This window comes from Vombatus ursinus, unplaced genomic scaffold (assembly GCF_900497805.2).
Source record: "Vombatus ursinus unplaced genomic scaffold, bare-nosed wombat genome assembly UNPS02006188.1, whole genome shotgun sequence".
In the NCBI taxonomy this organism is placed as follows: Eukaryota; Metazoa; Chordata; class Mammalia; order Diprotodontia; family Vombatidae; genus Vombatus; species Vombatus ursinus.
The window spans coordinates 11,167-35,603 of NW_020945966.1; the positions used below are offsets into that span (position 1 = coordinate 11,167).

General features: G+C 38.9%; 1 protein-coding gene across 1 annotated transcript; it reads right to left on the bottom strand.

Annotated features, from left to right (window-relative positions):
• Positions 1-1,404: 1,404 nt before the first annotated feature.
• Positions 1,405-24,294, bottom strand: LOC114032958 (pleckstrin homology domain-containing family A member 2-like; the record flags this gene model as incomplete). Its single annotated transcript, XM_027848405.1, has 6 exons — positions 1,405-3,797; positions 5,586-5,663; positions 11,793-11,856; positions 22,323-22,393; positions 22,972-23,040; positions 24,148-24,294. Coding segments are annotated over 6 exons (789 nt in total), but the record flags the coding sequence as incomplete, so codon positions are not given.
• Between the last annotated feature and the right edge of the window lie 143 nt (positions 24,295-24,437).

Here is a 24,437-nt window from a genome sequence, read left to right on the forward strand (position 1 = left end):
TGGGCAATGGGGGTTAAGTGACCTGCCCAGGGTCACACAGCTAGTAAGTGTTATCTGTCTGAGGCCAGATTTGAACTTAGGTCTTCCTGACTCCAGAGCCAGTGCTCTATCCACTGCACCACCTAGCTGCCCCTGCAGAAGCATTTCTATTAACCTCTTCCTCTAGACACCATCTTTTAATTTAAAAAATAAAAATCATTAACAGCAAAATCAGATACAAATTTATGGGCTTAAATGGGAGGTTTTTTCAATGTAAGCTTCTTGAGAGCAGGGGCCATTTTACTCTTTCTATTTGTATCCCCAACATCTCACATAGCTCCAGGCACACAACAGGTACTTAATAAATACTTTCGGTGATTGATTACTTCTGGGTCCATTCCTGGAAACAACTCGCAGTGGTCACCTGGTTTCCTTCCACTTGGAAAACACATTCTATTCTTTAGTTGCAATAACTCAACTTCTTAACCAAACAATTGGAGGCCTCCAATCTTTTTTGTTGTTGTTGTTGTTTTTTGTTTGGAGGCCTCCAATCTTATGCATTTACCTATCCAAGAATGACAAAACAATTTTTAAAAATGAAAACTACTAACTTGGCAAAACTACAGTGTAGTTGTACTGTTTAAGAAAAAAGTAGAATTTTAATATTTAGAAATATTTAGATATTTAATATTTAGAGCTAGAATGAGCCTTAGAGACCTAGTCTAATCTTTTCACTTTACAGATAAGAAAACAGAAACTGGGGGTTCAGGGGTGGTGGCACTGGGGAGGAGGCAAATGACTTACCCACAAGTCACACCAATTTGTTCTGATTTGTCAAACCTCAGGTAACTATTTTAAAACTTTCAGTGAATATTTCATATATGTATACACACACACACACACATACACACACACATAAACACACATGTGTGTGCACGTACACACATGTTGTACATGTATGTGTGCCTATATGTGGATATATTCCTGTGTGAGTTCACATGTATATATGCACATGTATGTCACATGTTAGATTTCCTCAGTGACTGTAGATATGTTATAACATATAAAGTCATATCTTATCATTGGGTAGAAAAATTAAATTTCTTATGCTCTTCTAATGGATACTTGAGAATGCTCTAGTCAATGGAATTACTGGAATCACAGGAATCTTAAGCTAGAAGGGATTTTGGAGTTCATCTAACCCATCAGTTCTCAAACTTTTGATCTCAGGACCCTTTTACACTTAAAAATTGAGCCTCCCCTCCCAACCTACCCACCAAGATCTTTTGTTTATGTAGATTATAATTACCTCTCCAGAAAAAAAAAAGAAATGTACACACTACACATTTTTGAGTTTAATTTGCATTATCAACATTTTCTCCATTACTTTCTTAACTCTAGATAATCAACAAAACAATAAATCAATCTCTGATTTGTAGCATTTATTGATTCCCAAGATTTAAGTGGTCACACTGGAAATTTAACGTAAGCTCTTGAGAGCTGATTTGAGCTGGCTCCAGCACCTCACTGGTTATATCTATTGATATTTGCTCTATTTGAAATTAAAATGTTTTAGTATTATTATGAAAATAGTTTTGAATTCAGAGATCCCCTGAAAGGGTCTTGAGGACTCCAGGAGTCCCAGGACCACGAATTAAAAACCACTGATATAAGCTAACCCCTTCATTTTACTGAGGAAACTAAGGCCCAAAATGCCCTGCCAGAGGGTATGTAGATTTAAGTTGTAGAGCCAGGATCTGACCTTTGCTCTTTTGACTCGAAATCCAGTGGTCCCAAACTGATTTCTATTTTCCTAATAACAGTAGTTTACATTTGTACAACATTTCATAAACCATATTTCTGTTTTTTTTAAAAGTACAAATAACCCTCCCAATTATCTTACCACAAAATGCCCACAGAGGTTTCCCACAATTTAAATGTCAAAAGATGTTATTTATAATCTCATGAATGTTAAAAAAAAAGATTCTGAAAGTTGTCAATTAAATTTTGTTGCTTTAACACTAGGTACTGAACAATCTATCTATCCCAAGGATTTGCTTGGGGAAATGTTGAGAGAGAAAATGGAGAGTTTTCAGTGTGCCCCTAAATTATACAACACATTATTCAAAGGGCATAGGTGAGGAATTCTTTAAAAAGGGATCAACTGGGACACATTATACAGTAATTGTGGTGGTCTGGCATTATCCTAAAACTAATCTCCAATTGCCTAAGAAATAATGAATAATTAGCAAGGACTGAGTTGGCTCTTCTTGAATAGTTCTTCACCTTTGACAAGACAATATATTCTGGCTGGAAAACAGGGAGAGAAAAAAGTTTACTTGGTTGAACCTTATTTTCCCTTTTCCACAGCAGGCCTAGCACTTATTTCTAAAGTTAATATAAGTCCAAATTCTGAATGTAGAGCTTTGACCAGTCATATATGAGACCATGGAATCATCATATACTCATCAATCCTCCACACATCTCATATTAATATCATACCATATTGAAAGCAACACCCACTTGAACAACCATGGCATTTGACATAAAAAAGTGTTGGCATGCCAACAGGATGGGTGGGTTCTCATGTCTCATGACTTCACAGTATTTGGCCGTTTCATATTTCAAAAAGGATGCAAAAGACAACTTAGTATTTTCATATACTTATTTTATGTTCTGTGGTTGAGCTGGGACCCAGACTCCCTCCTTCCTTTGGCAGCCTTCCAGGGGAAACTGTCTATGGCTATAACCTGAGGAAAAACACTGAATTTTGACCAAAATTAACACTACCTCTCAAATAGATTATTCTTAACAGAAGTATGGGATACAATGAGAGAATTATGAAGAATCCAAGAACAAGCAAAAGTATCATGGTCAACCAAGTGTACTGGGAAGAAACGTTGATCCTTCAGCAGGCCCCATTAGCTGTTTTCACCTTTGTTGGCCCATATCATCACTTATACCTTGTCTTGCCAGATCTCAGCCAGAGGAAGAATAACAACAACATTGGTTGACTGAGTAAAGTTTCTTTTGTGGGGAAAAAAAAAGCACACAGACATAAAGCTTTGTTAGAGGTAAAGTCAGCCCATAGTCTTTTGCAAACTCTACTTCTCTCAGAGCAGGAAACTGATGAGTGCTGAAAGGATATCTCAATGCAGAGGTCACAGAACCAACAGTCCAGTGAATACTCAAGGTGTTAGGACCTGGAGTGGAGTTCTACCATTCTCACTAAACATGGTTATGGTACCACTGGTCCCTGGTCTTGTTGAACTTATTTCAGCAGGCTAAATACATACTATCTTGTAGAACAACTTGAAGGTCTGCCATGCCTGGAAGGCTCCAGATAAGCCAACTCCACAGAAGTATGACTGATACACTGCTGTCTCTCAAGACAAAGAAACTTCCTGGTTCTGGACACACGAGCCCCTTTCCCTCCTTTCTAGCTGGGCTGTGCCTGGTTACACATCGGAGGTCCGTATATGCTCATCATCCAGGTTGTACATAAATGGTTTCTCTTTGGGCTGTTGGGGCTCTGATCGATGCCGTACCCGAGAACTTGACAGCAGGGTGGCATCACTTTCCCCACGTCTGGACATGAAGGGGGAGCCTCCAGGAGTCTCTTCATCCAGAAGCAGCTTTTCATCTGCCTGTGGGACAGGTGTCCAGGGCTGCCAGGATGAAGCAATGAAGGGAGCTTTGCAGGGAGCTTTCCTCTCTTCCCCAGGTGGCCGTCCTCTGCATGGGGTGGAGTTGGACACACCTGAGAAATTGGAGCTTCCAGGCCGGGACAATGAAACTGATCTAGAGAAAGACATTTCCTGGAGTAGAAGGGGGGGGAAATAACAAATAAATATGGGCAATATCATGAGTCATGATATTCAATTTGACAAACATCTCTTTATTAAGCACTTATACATGGCACCATGCTAGACGCTAGAGATAAGAGGACTGATACAAAATAGACCCTGTTTACAAGAAGAATATGATTAATATGATATAATATGGTAATGTAATAGTATATAATGATAAGACATATATACAAATAAGTATAATAGAAAACAGTGTGATTGACAGAGACAAAGAAGATGGCTACATAAAGTGCTCTGGGAGAATCTAAGAAGGGAAAAGAGCATTTTCAGTTGGGGCAATCAGCACAGACTTCATGGGGAAAATGGCACCTAAGGTAGGCCTCGAAGGGAAAAAGATTCTTTTTGTTTTTTCTTTTAACTTTTTGTTCTTGAATTAGACTTAACAAGTACTAAACAGAATGGGTTTGAAGGTACACAGTAGAACAGAAAAAGAGAATTGTACACATAGTAGAATAGGAAAGGAGAGCTAAACAGGAAATTGTGGGTGTCACATAGTTTGTTTTTCTTTTTGAGTATATAGAGTGTCTCCAAAGTCTTAGTGTAGTTTAAGCTTATTAAAGCTTATTAAGCTTATTAAAGTTTAAACTGCACTAAGACTTTAGGGACACCGTATAATAAAATTGACTTGTAGCTTTCAAAGTTGTTCTTGTCTGGCCTTCTTTCTGTTCTTTTTTCTCCAATTTTTTTTTGGGGGGGGGGAAGGATACCTCAATGTCTTGAAAAAGAGGATTCCAACTGGCAAAGATGAGGAGGGAAAGCAAGAGTGTGCTGGAGCCGGCTCCCACTAGCCAAATGTTAAATGTTCAGTATGAGCATTTACCTTGCAGGGAATTGACAAACTCTGCCAACCTGAGCTCCATTTGTCATTTTGTTGATTGTCTAGACTTAAGAAAGTGTGAAAAATGCAGATTCAGCCCTCAACCACACTTTTTTTTTTTTTTTGAGAACCTGTTAAACATTTACCAGTACACCCCTGAAGGAGAGTATACCAATTGTGGATGGCAGCTTCAATGAATGCACAGAGAGGGCAGGACACGATTGTGAAGAAGCTAGTGCTCCAGGCTGCCTGAGACACACAATGTGTGAAATCAGGATGGAAAAAGGTTAAAACCAGATTCCTGAAGGCCTTAAATTCCAGGCTCACATCACAGGAATTAGAGTTGGATGGGACTTGGGAGAGGAACTAGTTGGGTCCTCCCATTTTGCAGATGATGAAACTGAGGCTGGGAAAAATTAAATGACTAGTAATAGATTCTTCATAGTTTAAATTCAATGCTTTTCCCACTGTACCGAATTTTCTTTGTGCAATGTTTTCCAATCCCCAGGAAAAGTACCTCTCCCCAACATCTCTATTTTATAACTCCAGGCATCCTCCCAATGTAAACACTGACAAACAGCAGCATCTCAAGTCTGAATCCAGAACTGTATTTTGATTTCAGTAGCAGGTAGGTTTTCTGAAGAATACAGCATAAACATTACATCTTCCATTTCCCCCAGCTCTCCATAACTACTCCAACCTCTTCCTTCAAAAAAAAATCACCCCAAAAAACGCCCAAACAAAAAAACCTGCATCCAGACCAATGAAGAAACAAATAAAAAAGAGAAAACATTCTAATGCTACAGCTGCATCCTGGACACAGGCTGCCTGCCTGTCCCCATCTTCCAATAAGACATGCCCACTCAGTAAGCATGATCTTTAATTGGTATTAACTGTGTAAAAGAAAGGATGTGACTTACTTTAGGATGACACTTGAGAGCCTGGACAGCTGCACCAATCTCCTTGATCCAGCTGTGCATGTCTTCTGGGCTGTCCGCCTGGAAAACATTTATATATGTCATATGGAAGTGCTTAGGAACACAGTTTCTGTCCATTTGTAAGCCTCTTATTTGACCTTGGAAGTTCACAGATTCATGGAAGCTTAGAGGTGGGAAGGGACCTTTGGATCACAAGATTTAGAACTGGAGGGACCTTAGAAATCACCTAACTCAGCAGGTTCTTATCTTGGTATCAGTGAATGTAAAAAATATTTTTGATAACTATATTTCTTTGTAATTAAAATTTTTTGAATAAATGAAAGTCTGTTTTCTCTGCCTCTTATTTCTCCCTTCAACTGAGAAAACAAGAAAAACAAATTCCCTATAACAAGCATGTATAGTTGAGCAAAACAAAATCCCTTATTAGCCATGTACAATATATTTATATATATATATATATATATATGTATCTCAGTCTGCTGAACTCATCACTTCTCTATCTGTAGGTGAGTTAAATAACACCATAAAGTATCATTTTAAAAAATGGAAAAAATTATACCAAATGATACCTGCCAATGCCCACAAGGGGGCAGCTGGAAGCTCAGTGAAGAGAGGAAGGAAGCAAGCTATCTACCCACCCTGACTGCCGTACCATCTTTTGCCACCTGAACAACCATGAGCAAATCTGGGCCTCAGTTTCTTCATCTGTAAAATGAAAAGACTAAGATAGTTGATTTCTAAGGTCCTTTCTAGCTCTGAATCCTAGGTAAGTTTTCTATGACCAACCCCCTCTAATAGAATGTCATCAAATCAAGCAAATCATGATCATTGTCCAAAGACAATAGGAATATTTCCTTGAGGCCTCATTTCCATGCCCCTGTAGGTTTAGAACTGAAACAGACCTCAGGGGCCATTAGTCCAAAAGCATTATTTTATAGATGTGGCACCTATCAGGTTGGCTAACATGACAAAACAGGAAAATGATAAATGTTGGAGAAGATGTGGGAAAATTGGAACACTAATGCATTGTTGGTGGAGTTGTGAACTGATCCAACCATTCTGGACAGCAATTTGGAACTATGCCCAAAGGGCTATAAAAATGTGCCAACCCTTTGACCCAGCAATAGCATTTTTAGGTCTGTATCCCAAAGAGATTGTACAAATGGGAAAAGAACTCATATGTGCAAAAATATTTATAGCGGTTCTTTTTGTGGTGGCAAAGAATTGGAAATTGAGGGGAAGTCCATCAATTGGGGAATGGCTGAACAAGTTGTGGTATATGAATGTAATGGAATACTGTTGTGCTATAAGAAATGATGAGAAGGCAGACTTCAGAAAAACCTGGAAAGACTTGTATGGACTGATGCTGAGTGAAGTGAGCAGAACCAGGAGAATGTTGTACATAGTAACAGCCAAATTGTGCGATGACTGACTTTGATAAACTTAGCTCTTCTCAGCAATACAAGGATCTACGACAACTCCAAAAGACTCATGATGGAAAAGGCTATCCACGTCCAGAAAAAGAACTTTGGAGTCTATATGCAGATGGAAGCATACCATTTGCTCTCCTTTTCTTTTGTTGTTTTGTTTTGTTTCTTCTTTCTCATGGTTCCTCCCATTAGTTCTAATTCTTCTTTACATTATGACTAATGTGAAAACATGTTTAATATGAATGTATAAGTAGAGCCTATATCAGATTGCATGCTGTCTTGGGGTGGGGAGATGGGAAGGGAGAGAGGAGGAGAAAATTTAAAACTCAAAATCTTATGGAATTGAATTTGAAAACTAAAAATAAATTAATTTTAAAAATTTTATAGATGAGGAACTCAGGCCCAGAGAAGTCAAATCACTCGCCCAAGATCACACAGATTGTAAACATCTGAGTCAGGATTTGAATCCAGGGTCCACTGACTCCAGAACTCATTCTTTTTTCACTGTGCTAGAAGAACCATCGAGATGGCCAAATTCAACTCTTTTTTTTTTTTTTTGTAAAGAGATGAGGAAATGGAGGCCTAGAGAGATTGACTCACTCACCCAAAGTCATGCAGCCAGTAAATGGCAGTAAATGACTACAGCACAGGCCTCCTGACTCCCTCTCTAGTGACTTTTCCCACTATACCATTAACCTAGCGCCAAGTTGTCCTGCATTCCCACTTCCTGATTGTTTTGTAGTCCATTGCCAATTGGGGCCATTTCTACCCACAGATTAAATTCATCTTGGTACTAAGAAAAAAAAAAGGTAGTAGTAGAGTACTTCCAGAGAACACGTAAAAGAGTACAACTGTTCAACATAATCTTTGGGCTTATGGACTAGCAGAGTAAGGGATGATTTTCAATTGGGGGTTCACCCCCAATTTCAAGTTCTATGGTGCTTAAAATTCCACTTTTAGAGATATATTCATTTGGGCTAAATGTTGCCCTCTCAGTATGATCCCCATTTTGAAAAGCCAATTAGTAGAATACATTAAATTTCTAACATCTCAACATGAATGAGTTGATCATAGTCTTTATCTCTAGAACAGCATAGCTAGGTCCCAATTAGTGCAAATAATGAATCCCATAAAGTGGCTGTATATATTCTAATTTGCCCTATCTGGAATTATAATTATTTATATAATATCATACATATTGTTATATATAATATTATCATGTTGTATATAATATAATCATATAATATATGTAACATAAATGTATAATGTTATATATAATACATGTATGTAATTATAAATATAATATTAAAATAAAGTATATAAATTATATGTAAGATGATAGCTGAGATTTATATAAGCTTTAAGGATCGAAAAAGCATATTACATATCTCATTTGATCCTTACAGTGGTCCTATGAGGTAGGCGATCATCCCCATTTTACCAATGAGGAAACTGAGGCAGAGAAAAGTGAAGCGATTTGCCCAGAGTTGTACAGCTAGCAAAGAGTCTGAAGAGGACGTAGAGAAGCAAACACAATAGCTGAGATGAGGTCTTAGTAGGTCTAGTGATGTCTGACAGTGGGATGATCACCTCCCTCATTAGGGACATTAGGCCTCTTATATAATGTGGTTTAAGATTGTGTTAACTTTTAGGCTTATGCAGTTGGCTCTCGCTTACAGCCCACTAAAACACCAAGATCCTTCTTCACAGTTAATTATTGTCTAGTCACAATTCTCTCATCCTGTACTTGTACAGTTGATTTTCAGAATTGTACAATCAGGCAATAACATTTATCCTTATTAAATCTTAACATAGCAGATCAAGCCCATTATTTTAGCCTATCAAAATCTTTTTGGATTCTGAATTCGCCACCCAACATGTTAGTGATTTCTTTGAGCTCCCGGAGGGATAATTTGGTAGGCATGCCATCTCTGCTACCATCTAGGTCACAGATAAAAAGGAACCAGATCAAGAATAGAGCTTGCATTAGACTGATTTTTAAACTTGTCTTATCCTCCAAATAGACTGTAAAGTCCATGAGGGCAGGACCATGAAACATCTAAACACCCAATGTTTAGCTATTTAAACACACAGTATTAAAATACTGAGTTGTACTATATATATATATATATATATATATATATATATAATATATATATACATACACATACACACACATATATGTATATGTAATATAGACATTACAATGTAATATGTATACATAATGTGTATATATGTACCTATGTATATGTATACATATGTATAACTACTAATTAATACTAATGAATACTAACAATATACTGACATAGTACTTTAACATTTACGAAGCACATTCCATATATTATGACTTAAAACTCACAACAGCCCTGCAAAGTAGATACACTACAGGCATTATTATCCTCAATTTACACATAAAGAAATTGAAACTCAGATTTGACAAATGGAACTCAAATTGTGACTTGTTGGCAAGTGTCAGCAGTGAGAGGTGAAGCCAGGTCTTCCTGATTCCGGCATTCTTTTCTATAAGGTTATGCTGTGTCTCCTATACTAAGAACTCAAAAAATTTGCAAGTAAACTCTTGATATTCAAAGTCTTGTGGGAAGACGGGGTGAGAAGGCTGACAAAGCTCAGACACCGTAATGGCAGAATGAACAAGCATCAGATGCATTTCTTTCTCTACAGGATTCCAAAAAATCTCACATTAGAATGTGGTTGGAAAATAGCTGGATGTGTTATGGCTTGATCATTTCATAGAATATGGTGCCATGAAAGATGATAAATACAAATAGAGAGAAATAGAGTAAAACCCATATGAAGTAATGCAAAGCAATAAAAACAGAATCAAAACCACAATTATACATGAAAAAAAGAAAACAAAACCAAAGGTTCCCTGGCCTCAGGTGGATATGGAAAGAGACCACAGCAAAAACACATTGCATGCTTATTTTGGTTTTGTTTTTTTTCTGTTGATGTGCTTGGTTCTGCTTGATAAAACTAAGGGCTTTATGTAAGATGTTTGTCCTTATTTTGTTAAGTTTACTTTAAGCTTTAAAGTTTGCAAAGCATATTACATATCTCATTTGATCCTTACAATGGTCCTGTGAGGACCTATTTTACCAATGAGGAAACTGAGGTAGAGAGAGGTTAAGTGACTTGCCCAGAGTTGCATCACTACATTCTGAAGAGGTCACAAAGAAGCAAATAATAATTTTTAAAATAACTTTAAGAAAATAAATTAAAATATAAACAACTTTAAAATAATTTAAAAAAATAATTAGTAAGCTTACAAAAGTTTTTAAAAATTAAAGTGAAATAAATGTTTCTTGAATTGAACAGGTAGCTATCACACTTCTTGCCTTAAATAACAAGCATTTTTAAGGTATTTGATTTCTTTGCATCATCCTTCACCCTGTGCTTTTTCTTCTTTGAAACGAAAAAAAAAACTCTTGCTGATTTTCTCTCAGTCAGCAAATACATATGTACATGCATACATATGTGTAAATATACATACATACACACATACACACATACACACATACATATAACTAAATTAGCTCAACTCACTAAGAAAAGCCTACGGGGTCCCTGACCTGCCTGCTTTGTGCAGGTAGAAAAGAACAATGATCGTACCTACTATGAAAGCAGGCCTGGAAACGTCTGGGTGCCAATGAAAGTTGAGTGGGTCCCTAGTTTGTCTTATGAGGGCATTTGGAGAGAAGGGATGGGAGCCAGGCTATGGAGGAAGGGAGGCTTTGAAAAGTTTGCTCTGAGGTCCCAGAATACACAACCAAATTCACACATAGAGATGCTGCATTGGAAAATTGTCCCCATTGTGAAAGATACACAATAATTTCTGTCAGTATGGGAAATGGTCATAATAATAATTGTTGGCATTGATAAAGCACTTTAAGATGAACAAAACACTTTATATACATTATCCCATTTGAGTTTCAACAACCTCACGAGGAAGGTTCCTCAAGTATTATGATGTCCATTTTACAGATAGAAACTATAGCTCAGAAAGATGAAGTGACTTGCTCTAAGTCACACAGTTATAACATGTAATGAGGAGAGAATCTGACCTCCTGTCTTCCGAGTTTGAGTCCAGGGCTATGTCCACTATGCCACATGATCTCACATACTAGAGATCAATGGGCTAACAGTAGTCGGAGGCTTACGCCTGAAAGCACAGGCCCTGGATAGAAGGCTGTTTTTCCAAAGGCCAGTGCCAGGCAGGAATTTGCAGCTCCTGTGACTGTAGCAGGAGATGGGAAGGAGCCAATGCTGTGGGTGGAGACGGGGAACCCCTGGCTGAACAGCAAGTGCCCAGACAATGGCTTTCTCTGTGCAGCTGGGCTGTGCACCTGGCCCTGAAACAGGGCACTCTGGGCTTCTGCCCTTCCATTTAGATGTAACGTCCACATACAGAGCTATGGTTAAAAATAAACCAGATAGGAGAAGTGAAATCACTGGCCAGTTCTCCTTTTTCTCTGCTTAGCTAGAATCCAGTGGCTGACATCAGCTGAATACAAACTCACATTCCCCAGTACAGTGGCTCAGCCTGTTTTTATTTTTGTATGGTTGGGAAGTTTGGGGCAAACATCCTGTTAGATAATGGGACTTAGAATAACTGTCAGGTGCTAGATTTACTGTTTAGATCCCTTAGAACTCAAAAAGAGAAAGCAGAGAAAAGAATGAGGTTTATTAATTGTTCACTCACAGTCGTAAGACATTAAAACACTACTAAATGACATCTTACCTGAATATAGAAGGTCCGAGAGCTTGTTATTATTTCAAACAGGTTGTCTCTCATTAAGAGCTCTCTAGATATAAAGACAGAGAACAAAGAATTTAACAAAAAAAATGCTGGAATAACTACAGAAGACTTAGATTCTCTCTTGGATATTCATGACCCTGGTGATCATTATCTCCCATCAGCCATCTCTTGAAAAGATGGAATGTTAAAAAATACTTGAGACAAAAATTTCAAACACCATTTTACCCTACCAATCAGGATTTTAAATAACAAGGGTTCTTAACCTTTCTTGTTCATGAACGCTTTAGTAAGTCTGGTGAAACCTCAAGACCCCTACATATTGTTGTCTACATTAAAAAATGAAGGAAATGCTAAATTTCAGTGACAGGTTAGTGAAAATAAAGATGTAATTTTTTTTCTGCCCAAGTTCCCCTCAAATGGGTTAGTGGACCCCAGGTTAAGAGTCCTTGCTCTTGAGAATTGACTCTCAAGCTTTACCATCCTGAGACTACCCTGGACCTACAATTTTCTTACTTTTCTTCAAATTTCATTTTTTAAAAAAATATGAATTTAACAAACATCAACAACACGAACATGTCCTTATACAAAGAACAGAAAAAGAGGACAGTGTATTTGACTGAGGGGTAGCTCGGTGGCATAGTGGATAATGTGCTGGGCCTGGAGTCAGGAAGACTCATCTTCCTGAGTTCAAATCTGGCCTCAGACACTTAGTATCTTTGCCAAGAAAACCCCAAATACGGTCACAAAGAATTAGACACAACCAAAATGCCTGAACAACAATAAAATATTTGACTGCAAAACTTTACTATGTATGGTTTGGTTTTGGTTTTTGTACATTTCAGATTTTGTACATTTCACAGTCCAGTACTTCCAACATGGCTCTGTTTTTCTGTGTCCCCTTTTGAATTTCCTTCTGCCTTCTTTGGTATAGTTTTTAACTATTTTAGAGAAGTGCCTTTCTTTGTTTTATTTTTGCATCTCTCATTAACACCCTCTTCATTCCTCATTGTCTCCCATCCCCCAAAGTCCTCTCTCTCTCTCTTTTTTTTTAACAACTATGGTGAAGCAAAAACAAGACCAAAAAAAAAAAAAACCAAAAAACAAAAAGCAAAAATAAAACCAAAACCAAAACCAAAACCAACAACCATGGATTAGTCATGTCTGAAAATGTATGGTGTGTTCTATGCCTACAGTCCTCTAACAAAAGATAGGACTCAAGCTTTATCAGCATTCTGCTAGTTGTGAGTGGTCATTGCATTCATCAAACATTCAGAGTTCTTTTCCTTTCAAATATTATAGTCACTTTATAAATTGTTCATCTGGTTCTTCTCACTTCATTCTTTATTAGTGCATACAAGTCTCCCCAGATTCCTCTGAATCTCCCTTCTTATAGTGTAATAATATACTATTACATTAGTATACTATAACTTGTTCAGCCATTCCCTCATTGACGGGCATTCCCATAGTTTCAATTCTATACTACACCAAAAAGTGCTACTATAAATATTTTTGTACATATTTACCCTTTCCCTTTGTCTTGGAACAACTTGGAGTGTATGTCTAGTAATGGTATTACCAGGTCAAGGGCAGGCACAGTTAGTGATTTTTGAGGTATAGTTCCAAATTGCTTTTAACTGTGGACAGACCAATTGAACCAACAGTACTTAAGTGTACTTATCCTTGCACAGCCTCTTCTACAATTTCAATCTTCCTTTTCAGTCGTCATTGCAAATCTGATTGGTGTGAAATGGAACCTCAGAGTCGTTTTAATTTGCATTTCTCTTATTATTAGTGATGTGGAGTATTTTCAATATGGTTTTGGGATTTCTTGAGAATGGATTGTTCATATCACTCCACCATTTATCTATTGGGAAATGGTTCTTGGTCTTACATGTTTATGTCAGTTCCCTATTTATCTTGAATTTCAAAGTTGTTTGTTTTTTTTTTTTAAAGCAAAGGAGTGTGCAAAGATTTCCCTTAAAATCACTGTTTACCTTCTAATTCTAACTGTACTAATTTTATTTTGCAAAAATGTCATCAAAGCTGTTAATATGATTTCCTCTGATCCGTTCTGTCCCTACTTTGGTCAAGAACTTTCCTGTTTCCGTAGTTGTGAAAAACATTTCCCCCTATTCTCCTCTAATTTGTTTAATGAAACATGACTTTCTGTATCTAGGTCAGGAATCCATTTGGAGCTTGCTGCGGTATATAGCCACAGATGCTAGTCTAAAGCTAATTTCTGTCAAACTGCTTTCTAACTTTGTTAGGAGTTATTGTTGTTTGTCAAATAGTAAATCCTGTGTCAATAGTTGTTATACTTGGGTTTATGAAAAGCTATGCTACTGTGTTTGATTGTTCTGGGTCTTATGTACCTACCTACTCTGTTCCACTGATTAGCTTTCCAATTTTTTAATCAATTCTAAAAAGTTTTGATAGCTGCTGCTTTGTAGTACAGTTTAAGATCTGATAGTGCTAGGTGTCCTTCCTTCCCTCTTTTTTTCACCATTTCCCTTGAGATTCTTGGCTACCCATTAATTAATTAATTTTCAACTTATACACCCAAGTAATTTACACTCTTCTCATCCACCTCTGCTTCCTACAGCTTGTCACATCTTCATGATCCTTAGTATGGATATCAATGCAATTTAAGCCCTCGCCCACCTCAACTCAACAATTCAGTCATCCTGCCTCAGAATAAAGCTCTGCAAAACTCTAGACCGTCCTGTATTCAGCCTTGTTTTCTCTTAAATATCTAATCCCTTTCAGTGTCGTTGATTCAGTTATTCAACATGTTGTTTCTTAAACATCTAACTATGGGTTTAATAGGGGCAGCTAGGTGGTACAGTGGATAGAGTACAAGACCTGGAGTCAGGAGGATTCATCTTCCTGAGCTCAAATCTGACCTCAAACACTTCTTAGCTTCATGACTCTAAGCAAGTCACTTCACCCTGTTTGCCTCAGTTTCATTATCTGTAAAGTGAGCTGGAAAAGAAAATGGTAAAACCACTCCAGTATCTTTGCCAAAAAAAAAAAACCAAAACCTCAAATGGGGTCACAGAGTCAGACACAACTGAAAAATGACTAACAGCAACAAAATGTGCTTAATGACTATGCTATAGTTCAACAACTGTGCTAGGCAAATGAGAAAGTGAGAAAAATCTGAAGAAGAGGCAAAGGAAGGCATGAGGCCTTCTTTCACCCATCTTCACTTCATGCAGCTCATTACATTAGGATGATGGGCTTATATGAGCTTATCCCATCAAATGGGCTGCAAACCAAAGAGAAAAAAGTCTCTGTCTCCATTTAGGGAGGAGAGGACTAACTCCTAAGTTCTAAGTCTTGAGGCATTACAGTTTAAAATCTCAGAGTCTGAAGAAAGTCAGAACATTCCTAGTTCAAAAAAATAACTAAACAGAAAAAAACTCCCCAAAACGAAGTCTCTACAACATTCCCAATAAGTAGTCTGATATCCTCTTGTACACTATTATTGATGGAACAGTTCATTTACCTATTGAAAAGCTCTAATCATTGGGAAAATTTTTATACATAAAGTTATTGACTAAATAAGGGATAGGGAGGATCAAAGGAGATATAATATTGGTAGCTTTGATGATATTTTTGCAAAATAAAATTAGTGCAGTTAGAATTAAAAGGGAAACAGTGACTAGAGGAAAATCTTTGCAGCAAAAAAAAAAAAAATTAATATCCAAGATATATAGGGAATTGACAAAATCTCCTTCTCTGCAATTTTCACCCATTGGTTCAAGTCAAATCAAATCCTACCAAGAAGCAATTTGAACTAATTATGAAGCATGATATTGTGAGCTCCTTGAGGGCTGTATATGTTTTGTAATATCTTGGTTCCTCAGAGGTCAGCGCAGTGGCCTACACATGAGAGGCACTCAGGAAATATTTATTGCACCAAATTTATGTTAAAAAGACTTAACTTTGGCTCTCAGGACACTTATAGGCTAGTTGGTAAGATAAGATTAATTAAATAATTATAAGGTAATCAATCAATAAATAGGTTCATAGGATCACAGACTAAGAACTCGAAGGGACTTCAGAAGTCTTCTAATACAACCTTCTCATTTCATACACTAAGGAAACTGAAGCCCAGAGAAGTTACTTGCCCAGGATCTCATAGCTGGTAAGTAGCTGAGCTGGTATCCAACACATGTCATCTGATTCCAAGCCCAGTAGCCCTCTTTACTGATCTGAATTGTTGAACTGAGTAAATCTAAGTGGGACAGTCTGGGTTACAAGCTAAATGCTTTAAGAATTCAGGAAAAAAAAGTGAGATCTGACAATTCCAAAGGATTAATGATGAAAAATGTTATTCACCTCCAGAGAGAGAACCGATGAACTCTGAGTGCAGACTGAAGCATATTGTTTCCTCTTTATTTTTCTTGATTTTTTTTCAACACAGCTTATGTGGAAATATGTTTTGTATGACTTTATACATATAACAGGTATCATATTTCCTGCCTTTCAATGGGAGTGGAGGGAAGGACAAAATTTGGAACTAGAAACAAATTTTTTTTTTTTGATGAGGCAATCAAGGTTAAGCGACTTGCCCAGGGTCACACAGCAAGTAAGTGTCAAATGTCTGAGGTCGGATTTGAGCTCAAGTCCTCCTGATTCTGAGGCCGGAGCTCGATCCACTGTACCACCTAGCTGCCCCCCAATTTTTTTTTAATTTAAAAAAAAGAAAAAAGAAAAAAGAGAAAGGCAAGATCAGTGTGGGTTAAAGTTGCTAGGGAAGATTTTGTGGAGAAAATTGGATTGGATCTGGGTCTTAAAGGCAGTTCCTGGGAATTGATGAGGAAATAAGAATGTTTCAGGCATGAGGTACAGCATAAGATTATAGCCATCTCTAGAGTAAAGTCCTTCATTGAGTAAGCTATGGGCAAGAGTTCCTCAAATAGATATTAAGCAAATGAAACTTGCATAGTCACTATCAGCCCATAAGTGAGAACCCCAAGATTCTTTGATTTAAAACCCTCCTACAGGCAAAGTGTCCTCAACTATAAAATGAGGATAATAACAACACCTACACTTCACAAGATTATTGTGAGAATCAAATGAGATATTTGTAAGGGATTTTGCATAGTGCTTGGCACACAGTAGGTGATTAATAAATGTTTATTCACTTATAGAATGATTTGGCTCCTTACACACACACACACACACACACACACACACCCCCCACTCCCGCCCCCCCACTACACGTTGTACCTCTCTGACATCTTTCCCTTCAAGGCTCTTCACTTTAATCAGGTACCCCCCCAAATGTGTAGTCTCCTTGATGTGGGTACTTATTCCCTCTGCTGCAGATTCTCAGCACACATAGGCCACCTCATTCTGCATCATTTTTAAGCAGGTTACACCATAATAAAAATGTTGGGGGATGAGGTCGAGGAGAAAGGAATTCACACTGTGATTTGTCCTAAGAATAGCTCTGGATCTCACACCCCAGTGAGGGTTGCTTTGTCAATACATAATCTCTCTAATTCTACTTCTGGAATTGGCTAATTCTGGCTGATGCTGATTTGGATGTGCTCCAGGGAAGATTTAGAGCCAAGGGATGAACCACATGCCTGGTTCTCTAAAGTAGCCCCTTATATTCCTTGTATTCCCAGAATGACACAGACTTTCTAGGGAACAAGATAACTAGGTATGACCCAGGACCAGGCCATAGCCAATACTCTGGGCTCTCTAGCACCATTCTGGAATGAATCAAGACCTTTGGGTCAAAGCTGAAACTGACTCTTGGACCAAGGCATTCCCAGCTATGGAATTTCAAATTAGAGCTCCTTACAAATTATCCTAACTTGTCATGTTTTGTGCCTGAAGCTTCTGAGGCTGTTGCAGAAATGGCTTTATACAGTGCACACCTGGTAAGGCCATAATTTACTAGCCTCAGTGGCTGTTTTATAGTTTCCTGGACTATGCAATGTTTTCTTTCAAGGTGTGACCCTGTACAAAGGGATCCCTGCACAACAGCAGTCTATCAGCTACATTGACCTCTCAAGGTATGGCTATTATACTGTAGATTGCAAACAGCTGCAGACTAATCAAGATTCCTACTTGATCACCGGGATCATAATCTCTCCTCCCCACCTCCCACTCCCACTCCTATCCCCTTTAGGAAATTAGGTGTCAAGGTCCTATTGCTTATGATAGGACTCCTGGTTAAGCTGCAAGGCCCCACATTAATTCATCTTCTCCCACAGCACAAAATGGAATCATCTCCACATGCAATCCTGGGAATAGACAGATTCATCCTTTTTTCCACTTTGGATGACTTACAAGGAATATCTGTGAGTTGCCCTGCAAAGTATAGGATTCTGTATATTACTGTAGTATATTACTGCAAAGTATAGGACTCTGAGGAAATGAGGATGAGGAAAGAAAACTAATGAAAAAGGCAGCAAAGAGACAGAAAAACTAATGTCTGGATCACACTAATGCCTAGGAAAGGCCATCTGTACGGCAGGTTTTTTGACTACAGAAGTTGAGCAGTTAATGTTTTGGGGGCAATGATATGTATGAAGCAAAACATTATGTTGGGTCCCCAAAGGAGGAAAGGGTGTCACAAACTGGGGGGAACAAGGGAAGCTTTAAGGAGAAGATGGCATCTGAGTTGGGCATTAAAGGATACCTAAGAGTTCAACAGGTGGGAAGTGGAATAGGCCCAGGGCCCACACAGAGCATGGAGGCTAGAAAGCACAGGGTGTGTTCAGGTCGCTAGAATCACAGATTTAGAGCTGGAAGGGTCCTTAGAGGTCCTCCAGTCTGAATTCCTCATTTTACAGAAGAGGAGGATGAGATGACACGACTGGCTTGAACTCACACAAATAGTAAGTGGCAGAACCAGGATTCCAAAGCAAGGTCATCTGGCCATAAAGCTAACACTGTTTCCACTATACCTTGTGAATGCAATAGAGTAAACAAGCAAAGGTAAAGTCTACATAAGTAAAGTAGTACCAGATTGTAAATGGCTTCAAATGCCAGGCTAATGAATGCAAACTTAACTTGGTAACAACAACAATAACTAACCTTTATATAGCGCAAACTATATGCCAGGCCCTATGCTAAGCACTTTATAATTATTATCTCAATTGATCTTACAACAACCCTGCTTTATCATCCTCATTTTACAGATGAGGTAAACAGACATTAAGTGACTTGCCCAAGGTCACACAACTATTAAGTGTCTAAGGCTAGATTTGAACTCAGATCTTCCTGACACCAGGCTCAGCCCTCTATCCCACTGTGCCATCTAGGGAGTAGCTGAAAATTTCTGAGCGGGAAAGGGAAGATTTCTGAGCAGAGGGATAATAATACTATATAAGGAAGAAAGGTCTGATGTATGTGAAAAGGATGGATTGCAAGGGCAGATAGAAGAGTGAAGATTCCCTTCTATTGTTATTGTTGTCGTTGTTTGTCCTTCATTCTCCAAGAGGACCATGACATCAGGAAGATGATGCCATGATGTGCAAGTGAATTAGATTTAAGTGAGGGAGGGCGGGGCGAAGTCACCAGCCTCACTTTCTCCTCCGGAGCCATCTGGGTCCAGTGGCCAGATATAAATCAGAACAACTGGAGATGACCCAGGATGCCGAGGGGGCCCCCTCTATTAAGGAAGTATTACAAGTGAAGTCATCCATGTGGGTTGTATTAAGAACTTACACTGAGGTTATGACAATAGGAGGGAAAGAGAGATATTATAGAGTTAGAATAACAGGACTCCATAACCAATTAGACACAAGTATTCAGGACAGGAAAGAGTCAAACACTAAGGTTTTGGACAGGGGTGGGTGAATACATCTAACAAAAACAGTGTAACCATAGTGCATAGAGCACCAGCCCCAGAGTCAGGAAGACTCATCTTCCTGAGTTCAAATCTGGCCTCAGACACTTAGTAGCTCTGTGATCCTGGGCAAGTCACTTAACCCTGTCTGCCTCAGTTTCCTCATTTGTAAAATGAGCTGGAGAAGAAAATGGCAAACCTCTTTAGTCTTTTTTGCCAAGAAAATCCTAAATGGGGTCACGAAGACTCAGACAAAACAGAAAACGATCAAAGAATAACAAGAAGACATTGTACATTATTAGCTACTAAACATGGCAAAGCCCCATCTAATCCAACTTCCTCATATTTTGGATAAGGAAAAAGGGCAAAGGGAAATTTAAGTAACTTGTCTGAGGTCACAAAGGTAGTAATTGTCAGAAGGTGGGATTTTAACCAAAGTCCTTTGGCTTCAGAGCCAATGGTCTTTCCATGGTACCAGAATCCCCTATTGCCTAGCTTGGTACTCTGCACACAGTAGGTACTTAATGTGTGTTGAATTGAAATTAATTGTACTGGCAGCATAGTGCCCACCAAAACATACCCTCTCTGGATTCTGAGCCCTTTTACTCCACAGAAGCCAACTTTTCTTGGATTAGGATATAACAGGAATCCTTGAGTTACCTCACTTTACTCAGTCAGTCAACAAGCATGTATTAAGTGCCTGCTATGGGCCAGGCGCAATGCTAATAGTAGGGGGTACAAAGAAAAACAAAAAACAATTTTTCCTCTCAAGAAGCTCATAGAATGAGAAGACAACAAACATGCAAACTATGTACAAACAAAATATATGCAGATAAAGATAATCATTAGAGGGAAGGCCCTAGGGGAATTGAGGGGAATCGAGAAAGGCTTCTTGTAGAAGGTGGGATTTGAGGGGGACTTGAAGGAAATGAGGGTGGCCAGGAGTCAGAAATGAGGAGGGAGAGAATTTCAGGCATGGGGAATAGTCAGTCAGTGAAAATGCCCAGAATTGGGAGACAGAGTATCTTGTTTGAGGAATGGCAAGGAGGCCAGTGTCAGTGGATCACACAGTGCTTGGAGAACAGTAAGGCCTAAGAAGATGGGAAAGATAGGAGGGGGTCAGGTTATTAGGGCTTTTAAAGGCCAAACAGAGGATTTTATATTTGATCCTAGAAATGATGGGAGCTATTGGAGTTTATCAAATACAGGATGACATGGTCAGAACTGTACTTTAGGAAGTTGTGGTTGTTGGTTCTTCATTTTTGAAGGGGACCAATGACATCATGGGTGATATCTTGACTTTGGCATGAATTGGATTTAAGTGAGGCAAAGTTGCATAAAGTCATCTACCTCATTCCCTCTTCCAGAGTCATCTAAGTCTAGTGTCAAAACAAAAGTTAGGATGACTGGTGATGGTCTGGGATATAATAGATGACTTTGGTGTCTTTGATGTCCGACCAAGGTCTAAGTGTTCCACAGTGCCTACTTCAGCCTCCTTCATGGCCATTGGAACAGATTATTCTCATCCTCCCATTTTGCCAGGAGAAGTCTTCACATGCTTGGAGTAAACACCCCTCTAACTCACCAACTGGTTTGAGACCTGTTGGTTACCCTCAATCTGTTTAGCCAGTCTGCTGAGAAGATTTTACTGGGTATGGCTGCTACAGCTTCTTGGAGCCATAGGTCAGACCTTTCCTTTAGGAATATCATTTTGACAGTTGAGTGGAGGAGGGGATAGACACAAGTCAGGGAGATCAACAGGAGACTATTGCAATAGTCCGGTTGGGAGGTGACGAGGGCTCGCACTATGATGATGTCAGTGTCAGAGGAGATAAGGGAACATACAGAAGAGATGTTCGAAGGTAGAACTGACAGGAATTTGTAACAGATTGGTTATGGATTAGAAGAGTGAGGATTCAAGGATTATACCGAGGTTTTAAGCCTGGGTGATTGGGAGGATGATGGTATCTTCAACAGTAAAAGGAAAGTTAAGAAGAGGGGAGGGCTTAGGTAAGTTTGAGGTGCCTATGAGACATCCATTTCAAGATGTCAAATAGGCACTATATCAGATTGTGCACCATCTTGGGGGGGGGAGGTGGGAAGGGAGAGGGAGAAAAATTTTAAACTCAAAAGCTTATGGAAATGATTTTTGATAAATCAAAATAAATTAATAAAAAAAATATGTCAAATAGGCAGTTGCAGGTGTGAGAGTGGAGGTTAGTAGGGAGGTTAGGGCTGGAGAAGTAGATCTGAGAATCCTCTACATGGAGATTATTGAATCCATGGGAGCTGATAAGATCACCAAGTGAAAGAGTATGGAGGAAGAAGAAAAGATGACTTAGGACAGAGTCTTAAGGGACACCCAACATTAGTGGGTGTCCAGCTACCTGCATAAAGATCCAGCAAAGGCAACTGAGAAGGAATGTTTAGACAGGTATTCATTAAGGTGTTTTTCCCTCATCAGAAAAAAAAAAAAACCAAAAACAAGAAAACAAACCAACCTTCCCTTGACCCTGACATTTCTTCAAGCAGCCGTTTTTACTTTCACTTTCTTGCTCTTCACTGTTAAACATTAGTAAGAATAGACTACACTTTGCTACCTCCACTTCCTTACCACCCACTCACTCTTCATCATTTGGCTTCTATCTGCACCATTCTCCTCCAACAGCAAAGAATCAAGCAGAATTAATAGTTACCCAGATTTGACCAGACACTCATGAGTCTTGAGTACATCTTTCAGAAGGATGGTTCGAAGAGGCTCTCTGTCCTGGGAAGAGAGACAGAGTAAGGTGGGGTAAGTCCATCTATCTCTACCCAAGAACAAACTGACACCTTTCTCCCCTTCCTTACACAGGGTCACTCAGAATTTGTTCTGATTTGGTGGCAGAGATCTCCAAATCTATGTAGGATGAAAAGCAAGAAAGTGCAAAATCAACCATGAATATGGCCTCAGAGATGGCTAGAATTCAGACCTGTGTGACCTGGAGCAAGTCATTTCACTCTCTCGCCTCAGTTTTCTCATTTGTTAAATGGAAAAGTTGGACATGATCTTTATAATTCTTTCCAGCTCTAAATCCTATGAGCACATGAATTCCTTACACGGATGGGAAATTTGAGAAGAAAGCAAACAAAACATGCACCCTTTGTAACTTTGAGAAGGAAAGGAGACTAGGGATAGAAATCTGTGCATTAGAGGGGCACCTGACAAAGTGGGGCAAATCTCTACATTTATGTCTGTGATGATGGTGTGAGTGTAACCCATGTACCCATAAATTTATGTAGGTACAAATGTACCCAAAAGGCTGAAGGATTCTGTTGCTGGGTCCCAGAGCTATCACTACTCACCTGTTCACACTTGAAGTAGGAGAGGGAGAAATCATCAAGAGTAAAGAAACGACGTTTCCAGTTCTTTCTCTGAAACAGAAGAGAGATGGATGTCTCTTTGTATATAGCTCCCTCCAGGGATATTATCCCATCCTGGGGTGACAGGATCTAAGATAACAATGTTATATGGCGTAATATTTGAAGTAGCAAGTCTTGTCATTTACTAGCTTTGTAACCTTAGGCAAGCCACTTTATACCTGTCTGAGCCTCAGTTTCCTAATATGTAAAATGAAAATAATACTAGTACTTGCAAGCCATCATGAGGATGAAATGAAATTATATATTTTGCCTTGAGTCTTAATGGGTTATACCAATGTTAGCTATTGTGATAGCTAATAATTATATATAATATCATAATTACATGCATAATATAAGATTATAAATGTTACTATAATTACTATTATTATGGCCAAGCTCACAGGAGTGTTTCGACTCTAAAACAAGATGGTGGATATAAACCTTAAAGGGCTACACAAATGTGAGGGTGAGGAGGAGGAGGAGGAAGATGGGGAAGAGAAGGAAAAAGAAGAATCCTTAATCTTCCAAGGGATATTGGCCTTTTAGATTGTAGGCCTAATACTCTGAACATTTTGGGTAAAGAAATAGTTTTAAATAGGTTGACATCTCATCCTAGCATAATTTTTATCTCTCCCCACAAGTCTGTACAATCCAGCAATTCAATTCAATGAACATTTATTAAGTGCCTACTAGTGTCAGGCATTGTGCTAAGTGTTAGGCAAGAGATAGTCCCTGCCCTTAAGGAATTTACAATCTAATGGAGGAGACAACAAGCAAAGAAATATCTACAAAGCAAACTATATACAGGATAAATGGGAAAGTATTGGAATTAAAAGGTATTAGGGAAGGCTTCCTGTAGAAGGTGGGATTTTAGTTGGGGCTTAGCAGAAGCCATGGAGGTCAGTAGTCAGAGTGGAGGAGGCAAAGCATTCCAGACATTGGGGACAGCTAGAGAAAATGCCTGGAGCCAAGAGAAGGAATGTCCTGTTTATGGAAAGGCCAGGAGGCCCATATCATTGAATTGAAGAGTATGTACTGGGGAGCAAGCCCTAGGAAGGGCTAGGTAATGAAGGGCTTTGAATGCCAGAGATTGGCCCTAGGTCCAACGTTGGCACTTACCACATTTCCCTGTTTCACACAATAGCCGCTTTTAAGGAGCGGTGGCCCCGCTGGGGCTCGGCAGCCTGAAGTAGGGATGTAGCTCTGCGACCTTCGGAGGATAGCATGGTGGCCTTGCACACCTGCATCGGTCCCATCCCCGCCATTCTACAAGAGAACAGCCCCACGAGTCAGTAGCTTTTTCTCATCTCACAAACTCTGACCTATTCTCTACTTTAACCTCTTTACCCTTCTCCTGCCCCAGCCAGACATTTGGATTTCCCCATAAGAACAATATTTTGTCTTACTAC